Source organism: Somniosus microcephalus, unplaced genomic scaffold, assembly GCF_052327205.1.
Source record: "Somniosus microcephalus isolate GS21.2 unplaced genomic scaffold, FLI_Smic_1.0 scaffold1, whole genome shotgun sequence".
Taxonomy (NCBI): Eukaryota; Metazoa; Chordata; class Chondrichthyes; order Squaliformes; family Somniosidae; genus Somniosus; species Somniosus microcephalus.
Genome location: NW_028225188.1, coordinates 815,429 through 824,379, shown reverse-complemented (window position 1 = coordinate 824,379; position 8,951 = coordinate 815,429). Strand labels below are relative to the sequence as shown.

The window sequence follows — 8,951 nt, the reverse complement described above, 5'->3', positions numbered from 1 at the left end:
TTTTTTCTACCATCCCCGAGCTCTGGGGGTGATATGGTATGTGATATTTTTGTGTCACATGTAGCAGCTTACAGAGTTCTTTCATTATTTTGCTGGTGAAATGAGTGCCGTTGCCTGAGTCAATTTGCAGAGGCACTCCCCAACGGGGTATAACCTCGGTAGCCAATATTAGTGCAACTGTTTTTGCAGAGCAATCTCGGGTGGCAAAGGCTTCCACCCACCTGGTAAATTGGTCAATTATTACCAGGCAATATTTCTTCCCCCGGTCCTGCGCTAAGGGGCCGGTAAAGTCAATTTGTAAGTTTTCCCAGGGTCGTTGGGGCCTGGGTTGGTTTGCTACTCTAACTCGACATCTCTGTCCTACATTTTTCTTGCGCATATTATACAGCGGTGGCAATATTTCGCTACTTCCCGACCTATCTTTGGCCACCACCAGTACTGTGTCAGTAGGTGCAACATGTTACTTCTGCCAGTATGTGTTACACCATGGTATAGCGCCATCAGTTGTTGTCTGCAACATTCCGGTGCCACCACCTGGTTACATGGGCCCCATTTCCAAATTCCATCTTGTAATTGCGCGCCAGCTTGTCTCCATTTCTCCTTTTTCTCTTTACTAATATTTTCTTGTAGCTCCATTATATTCACTTCCTGTACCCCACTGACTATCATGACCATACTTATTTCGTTTTTGAACGCATCCTCTGGTTGCATTTCTTCCGCAGCTAGTTTTGGCCGAGATCTGCATACCTATTCCTTATAGGGGCCTGGTCCTGGGGTTCATAGAAACATAGAAGATAGGAGCACGAATAGGCCATTCGGCCCCTCGAGCCTGCTCCGCCATTCAATGAGATCATGGCTGATCATCCAAACTCAGTACCCTGTCCCTGCTTTCTCCGCATATCCCTGGATCCCTTTAGCCTTAAGAAATATATCCAACTCCTTCTTGAATATATTTAATGAACTGGCCTCCACTGCCTTCTGTGGTAGAGAATTCCACAGGTTCACCACTCTCTGGGTGAAGAAATCCCTCCTCATCTCTGTCCTAAATGGCTTACTCCTTATCCTTAGACTGTGACCCCTGGTCCTGGACACCCCGACCATCGGGAACATCCTTCCTGCATCTAGTCTGTCCAGTCCTGTTAGAATTTTATAAGTTTCAATGCGATCCCCTCTCATTCTTCTAAACTCCAGTGAGGATAAGCCCAATCGACCCAATCTCTCCTCATACGTCATTCCTGCCATCCCAGGTATCAGTCTGGTGAATCTTCGCTGCACTCCCTCCATGGCAAGAACATCCTTCCTCAGATAAGGTGATCAAAACTGCACACAATACTCAAGATGTGGTCTCACCAAGGCCCTGTACAACTGCAGCAAGACATCCTTGTTCCTGTACTCGAACACTCTCGCTACAAAGGCCAACATACCATTTGCCTTCTTAACCGCCTGCTGCACCTGCATGTTTACCTTCAGCGACTGGTGCACAAGGACGCCCAGGTCTCGCTGCACTTCCCCTTCTCCCAATCTATTGCCGTTCAGATAATAATCTGCCGCCTTGTTTTTGCCACCAAAGTGGATAACCTCGCATTTATCCACATTATACTGCATCTGCCATGCTTCTGCCCAATCACCCAACCTGTCCAAATCATACTGGAGTTTCTCGGCATCCTCCTCACAGCACACACGCCCACCCAGCTTTGTGTCGTCTGCAAACCTGGAGATATTACATCTAGTTCCCTCGCCTAGATCATTTATATATATTGTGAACAGCTGGGGTCCTAGGACCGATCCCTGCGGTACCCCACTAGTCACTGCCTGCTGCTCGGAAAAAGAGCCGTTTATTCCAACTCTTTGCTTCCTGCCTGCCAACCAGTTCTTTATCCAAGTCAGTACCTTGCCCCCAATCCCATGTGCCTTAACTTTACATGCTAATCTCTTATGCGTGACCTTATTGAAAGCCTTCTGAAATTCCAAATACACCACATCCACTGGTTCTCCGTTATCTATTCTACCAGTTACATCCTCAAAAAATTGCAGTAGATTAGTCAAGCACGATTTACCTTTTGTAAATCCATGTTGACTTTGTCCGATCCTGTCACTGTTTTCCAAGTGCTCTGCTATTACATCTTTTATAATGGACTCCAGCATTTTCCCCACTACCGATGTCAGGCTTACCGGTCTACAATTTCCCATTTTCTCTCTACCACCTTTTTTGAATAGTGGGGTAACATTAGCTACCCTCCAATCCATGGGAACTGTTCCAGAGTCTATCGAATTTTGGAAGATGACCAGCAATGCATCTACTATTTCTAGGGCCACTTCCTTAAGTACCCTAGGATGTAGATTATCAAGCCCTGGGGATTTATCGGCCTTCAATCTCGTCAATTTCCCTAACACCATTTCCCTACAAATACTGATTTCATTTAGTTCCTCCCTCTCATTAGACCCTATGTTTCCCGACATCTCTGGGAAGTTATTTGTTTCCTCCTTTGTGAAGACAGAACCAAAGTATGTATTTAATTGGTTAGCCATTTCTTTGTTCCCCATTATAAATTCCCCTGAATCTGTCTGCAAGGGACCTATGCTTGACTTCACCAATCTTTTTCTCTTCACATATCTATAGTATACACTGTAACAAGTTGGAGAAGTCTGTTGGTGAGAGACTGGCTCCCAGCCGGCGTAATAAAGACAACTTGAATATCGATCTGAAACCTCGCGTCGAGTGTCACTTAATACACTCTACAACACTTTGCTAACCAGTCTCTCAATATGTCCTGCCACCTTCAGGGTCCTATGCAGATTAACTCCCAGGTCCCTCTGTCCCTGCACACTCTTTAAAACTGTGCCATTAAGTGTATATTGCCTCTCCCTGTTCCTTCTGCCAAAATGCATCACCTCACACTTCTCTGTATTAAATTGCATCTGCCACCTGTCTGCCCATTCTGCTAGCCTTTCTATGTCTTGTTGCAGCCGATTGGTATCATCCTCACTGTTTGCCACACCCCCAAGTTTGGTGTCATCGGCTAATTTAGAAATTCTACTCTGTATTCCAATATCAAGGTCATTTATATATATCAAAAAAAGCAGTGACCCCAGCACTGACCCTTGGGGAACACCACTGTCTACCATCCTCCAGTCTAAAAACAGCCATTTACCACAACTCGCTGTTTTCTGTCCTTAAGACAATTCCTTATCCAAGCTGCCACTGACCCACCTATTCCATGAGCCTCAATTTTGTTAACCAGCATTCTATGTGTTACTTTGTCAAACGCCTTCCGAAAATCCATGTAGACAACATCCATTGCATTCCCTTCATCAATCCTCCCTGTTACTTCATCAAAAAATTAAATTAGTCAAACATGATCTGCCTTTTACAAATCTGTGTTGGCTCTCCTTAATTAGCTGAAACCTCTCCAAGTGCCTGTTAATTTTTTCCTTGATTATTGTTTCTAAAACTTTACCCACCACTGATGTTAAACTGACTGGCCTGTAGTTACTTGGATTGTCCTTACACCCTTTCTTGAACAATGGTGTCACATTTGCCACTTTCCTGTCCTCAGGCACCTCCCCCGCATCTAGCGAAGATTGGAAAATTATGGCAAGCCCTTCCGCTATCTCCTCCCTCAATTCCCTGAGCAACATGGGATGCAAGCCATCTGGACCAGGTGACTTACCCACTCTAAGCATACCCAGTCTTTCTAGTACATCCTGTCTATCAATGTTCACCCCTTTCATTGCTTCTACCTTTTCCACTTCTACCGATATTTTATCAGCATCCACCTTCTTAGTAAACACCGGTACAAAGTACTCATTGAGTATTCTAGCCTTGCCCTGTGCCTCTAAGCATATATCACCTTCTTTGTCCCTAATAGGCCTCACACCGCCTCTTACTACCTGTTTACATGCCGGTAGAAGATTTTTGGGTTCCCTTTTATATTAACCACCATTCTACTCTCATTCGCTCTTTGCCAATCTTATTTTCATCGTCACTTCCTCTCTCAACTTATTGTATTTGGTCTGGTTCTCCCTTGAAGAATTCAGAATTCGCCTGACATTCATCATAAGAGCATAAGAAATAGGACCAGGAGTCGGCCATACGGCCCCTCGAGCCTGCTCCACTATTCAATAAGATCATGGCTGATCATCGACCTCAACTCCACTTTCCCGCCCGATCTCCATATCCCTCGATTCCCCTAGAGTCCAACAATCTATCGATCTCAGCCTTGAATATACTCAAAGACTCAGCATTCACAGCCCTCTGGGGCAGAGAATTCCAAAGATTCACAACCCTCTGAGTGAAGAAATTCCTCCTCATCTCAGTCTTAAATGGCCAACCCCTTATCCTGAGACTATGGCCCCTAGTTCTAGACACTCCAGCCAGGGGAAACAACCTCTCAGCATCTACCCTGTCAATCCCCTTCAGTATCTTGTATGTTTCAATGAGATCACCTCTCATTCTTCTAAACTCCAGAGAGTATCGGCCCATTCTACACAATCTCTCATCATAGGACAGCCCTCTCATCCCAGGGATCAATCTAGTGAACCTTCGTTGCACCGCCTCCAAGGCAAGTATATCCTTCCTTAGATAAGGAGACCAGAACTGTGCCCAGTACTCCAGGTGTGGTCTCACCAAGGCCCTGTACAATTGGAGCAAGACTTCCTTACTCTTATACTCCAACCCCCTTACAATAAAGGCCAACATGTCACTTGCCTTCCTTATTGCTTGCTGTACCTGCATGCTAGCTTTCTGTGTTTCTTGCACGTGGACACCCAAATCTCTCTGAACACCAACATTTGAAAGTTTCTCACCATTTAAAAAAGATTCTGTTTTTCTATTCTTCCTACCAAAGTGAATAACCTCACATTTCCCTACATTATACTCCATCTGCCACCTTACTGCCCACTCACTCAGTCTATCTATATCCCTTTACAGACTCTCTGTGTTCTCCTCACAGCTTACTGTCCCACCTAGCTTTGTACCATCAGCAAACTTCGATACATGACACTCGGTCCCTTCATCTGGGTCATTAATATGGATTGTAAATCGCTGAGGCCCCAACACTGATCCTTGCGGCACCCCACTACTTACAGCCTGCCAACCTGAAAAAGGTCCGCTTATTCCTACGCACTGTTTTCTGTCCATTAACCAATCCTCTATCCATACTACTATATTACCCCAACCCCATGAGCCCTAATCTTGCTATGATTGTGGAGCTGTATCCCAGCGCATACCTGCCCTTCACAATAGAGGTGGTGAAACTGGAATGGCAGAAAAAAAAAAAAAAAAAAGTGGGGGGGGAGTTCTCCCCCGTGTCCTGGGGCCAATAGTTATCCCTCAAACAACATCAGCAATACAGATTATCTGGTGATTATCACATTGCTATTAGTGGAAGCTTGCTGTGCTCAGATTAGCTGCCGCGGTTCCTGCATTAAAACCTCGTCCATGTAAAAGTCGGATAGCCAGGTGGTGAAGGGTAGAATACCAGAGCCTCATCTTGTAGACTTTCTCCAGTACTCCCACTGTACAGGATGTCCAGATACAATCCCGTATCCACTGTCTCCACAAGAGGCAGTGTTTCAGTACTCCCACTGTACAGGATGTCCAAATACAATCCCGTATCCACTGTCTCCACAAGAGGCAGTGTTTCAGTACTCCCACTGTACAGGATGTCCAGATACAATCCCGTATCCACTGTCTCCACAAGAGGCAGTGTTTCAGTACTCCCACTGTACAGGATGTCCAGATACAATCCCGTATCCACTGTCTCCACAAGAGGCAGTGTTTCAGTACTCCCACTGTACAGGATGTCCAGATACAATCCCGTATCCACTGTCTCCACAAGAGGCAGTGTTTCAGTACTCCCACTGTACAGGATGTCCAAATACAATCCCGTATCCACTGTCTCCAGAAGAGGCAGTGTTTCAGTACTCCCACTGTACAGGATGTCCAAATACAATCCCGTATCCACTGTCTCCACAAGAGGCAGTGTTTCAGTACTCCCACTGTACAGGATGTCCAGATACAATCCCGTATCCACTGTCTCCACAAGAGGCAGCGTTTCAGTACTCCCACTGTACAGGATGTCCAAATACAATCCCGTATCCACTGTCTCCACAAGAGGCAGTGTTTCAGTACCCCCACTGTACAGGATGTCCAAATACAATCCCGTATCCACTGTCTCCACAAGAGGCAGTGTTTCATAGAAACATAGAAGATAGGAGCAGGAGTAGGCCATTCGGCCCCTCGATCCTGCTCCGCCATTCAATGAGATCATGGCTGATCATCCAAACTTAGTACCCTGTCCCTGCCTTCTCCCCATATCCCTTGATCGCTTTAGCCTTAAGAAATATATCTAACTCCTTCTTGAATATGTTTAATGAACTGGCCTCCACTGCCTTCTGCAGTAGAGAATTCCACAGGTTCACCACTCTCTCGGTGAAGAAATTCCTCCTCATCTATGTCCTAAATGGCTTACCCCTTATCCTTAGACTGTGACCCCTTATCCTTAGACTGTGACCCCTGGTTCTGGACTCCCCCACCATCGGGAACATCCTTCCTGCATCTAGTCTGTCTAGTCCTGTTAGAATTTTATAAGTTTCAATGAGATCCCCTCTCATTCTTCTAAACTCCAGTGAGTATAAGCCCAATTGACCCAATCTCTCCTCATACGTCATTCCTGCCATCCCAGGTATCAGTCTGGTGAATCTTCGTTGCACTCCCTCCACGGCAAGAACATCCTTCCTCAGATAAGGTGCAGCAGCCAGAGCACTTTGAACAACCCTTTTTATTTTCTTAGCATCCCAAGCTAAAGGACAACATTTCCCATTCTCGCCCAGAAGAAAGACGATGAAACCAGCTGCAGTGGAATAGCCATCAGGACGATCAGCCTGTGAAGCATCGCTAAAGATAACTCGCTTCATGGTCACTGGGTCGCCTAAGGATGGGAACTTAAGTGCGGATTTATCCAGATTTAATTTTGGTAATGTTTAATTTGCCGTTAAAACATTCTCTACTGTGGGGTGTTCCATTGAAGTACTTAACTCAACACATCAAAACTGGCCTCTGGTCTAGTCCGAGTGCACAACCAGTTCAACTGACCAATCAAGCTTCGCAATGGCTCTGCCTCTTCTTTAGATATAACATCACCTTTCTGTGATGACCTAATAACATTAACCGGGATTGGAGTAACACTCTCTAAATAGGACAGTTGATTTAAAGTTAGAGCAGACCCACTTTGCTCAATAGCTAAACCAATATATTTAATATAGTGCAGGGGAGAGGGTCACACTCCCCCGCACTACAGAGCAGTGTGAACTCGCTGGTGTCTCAGCAGGTTACTGGTCCTTTTAAAGCCCTTCGCACACTCCGAGCATTTAAACGGTCTCTCATTGGTGTGAACTCGATGGTGTGTCAGCAGGTTGCACGACCGACTGAATCCCTTCCCACACACAGAGCAGGTGAACGGCCGCTCCCCAGTGTGAGCTCGCTGGTGTGTCAGCAGGTGGGATGACCGAATGAATCCCTTCCCACACAGAGAGCAGGCGAACGGCCGCTCTCCAGTGTGAACTCGCTGGTGTGCACGCAGGTTGCATGACTGAGAGAATCCCTTCCCACACACGGAGCAGGTGAACGGCCTCTCCCCAGTGTGAACTCGCTGGTGTATCATTAGAGCGGATAACTGAGTGAATCCCTTCCCACACACAGGGCAGGTGAACAGGCTCTCCCCAGTGTGTAGGCACTGGTGTCTCTTCAGGTAATTGGAGATTTTGAAGCTCTTCCCACACTCCGAACATTTAAACGGTCTCTCATCCATGTGAATTTGCTGATGTACCAGCAGGGGGGACGAGAGAGCGAATCCCTTCCCACACACAGAGCAGGTGAACCGCCTCTCCCCAGTGTGAACTCGCTGGTGTTTCAGCAGGTTGGAGGACCGAGCGAATCCCTTTCCACACACAGAGCAGGTGAATGGCCTCTCTCCAGTGTGGAGGCGCTGGTGTCGCTTTAGCCCCGGGAAGCTTTTAAAGCTCTTCCCACAGTCAGAACATTTAAACGGTCTCTCATCAGTGTGAACAAGCTGGTGTGTCAGTAGGGCGGATGACAGACCGAATCCCTTCCCACACACAAAGCAGGTGAACGGCCTCTCCCCAGTGTGAGCTCGCTGGTGTGTGGTCAGATCCCCGGAGCTTTTAAAGCCTTTCCCACAGTCGGAACAAGTAAACCGCCTCTCATCAGTGTGAGCTCGCTGGTGTCCCTTCAGATCGCCAGAACATTTAAAGCTCTTCCCACAGTCAGGACATTTAAATGGTCTCGCATCAGAGTGAACAAGCTGGTGTGTCCGCAGGTGAGCTGGATAAACAAATCCCTTTCCACACACGGAACACGTGTGCGGTTTCTCCGCGCTGCGATTGCTGCTCTCTCCTTCCATGTACAAAGGCTGATGATATTCAGGTCCTGATGAATCGAGCGACACTGCCTGATCTTGAGGTGATGTTTGGTCTGAGCTTCCTATCTGTAAATGCTCCACTTCTAAAACCCTGTGAAAGGAGTTGAGAAAGGGGTAAGAGGGAGAATGTTGCCTCATGTCGGCCTTTCCCAGCCCAGGGGCAGTGAAGCTGATTTTCAGGCCCCAGCTGCTGCACAGGTTGGTTGAAAGGATCAACGGTAATGGCGGCTGCAATCCCCACACGCCCCCGCGCTCCAGAATGAATATTTTGAGGGGGTGACTAGGTGTGTGGATGAGGGTAGTGCAGTTGATGTAGTCTACATGGACTTCAGTAAGGCTTTTGACAAAGTACAGCATGGCAGACTGGTCAAGAAGGTAAGAGCCCATGGGATTCAGGGCAACTTGGCACATTGGATCCAAAATTGGCTTAGTGGCAGGAGGCAGAGGGTGATGGTCAAAGATTGTTTTTGTGACTGGAAGCCTGTGTCCAGTGGTGTACCGCAAGGATCG

The 8,951-nt window shown here is 46.9% G+C and overlaps 1 protein-coding gene across 1 annotated transcript; it reads right to left on the bottom strand.

The window, feature by feature from the left end:
- Nucleotides 1–6,869: 6,869 nt before the first annotated feature.
- Nucleotides 6,870–8,481, bottom strand: LOC147084123 (uncharacterized). Its single transcript, XM_085979819.1, has one exon. The coding sequence runs from the start codon at nucleotides 8,421–8,423 to the stop codon at nucleotides 7,296–7,298; it is 1,128 nt and encodes a 375-aa protein (XP_085835945.1). The 5' UTR covers nucleotides 8,424–8,481; the 3' UTR covers nucleotides 6,870–7,295.
- Nucleotides 8,482–8,951: the final 470 nt, after the last annotated feature.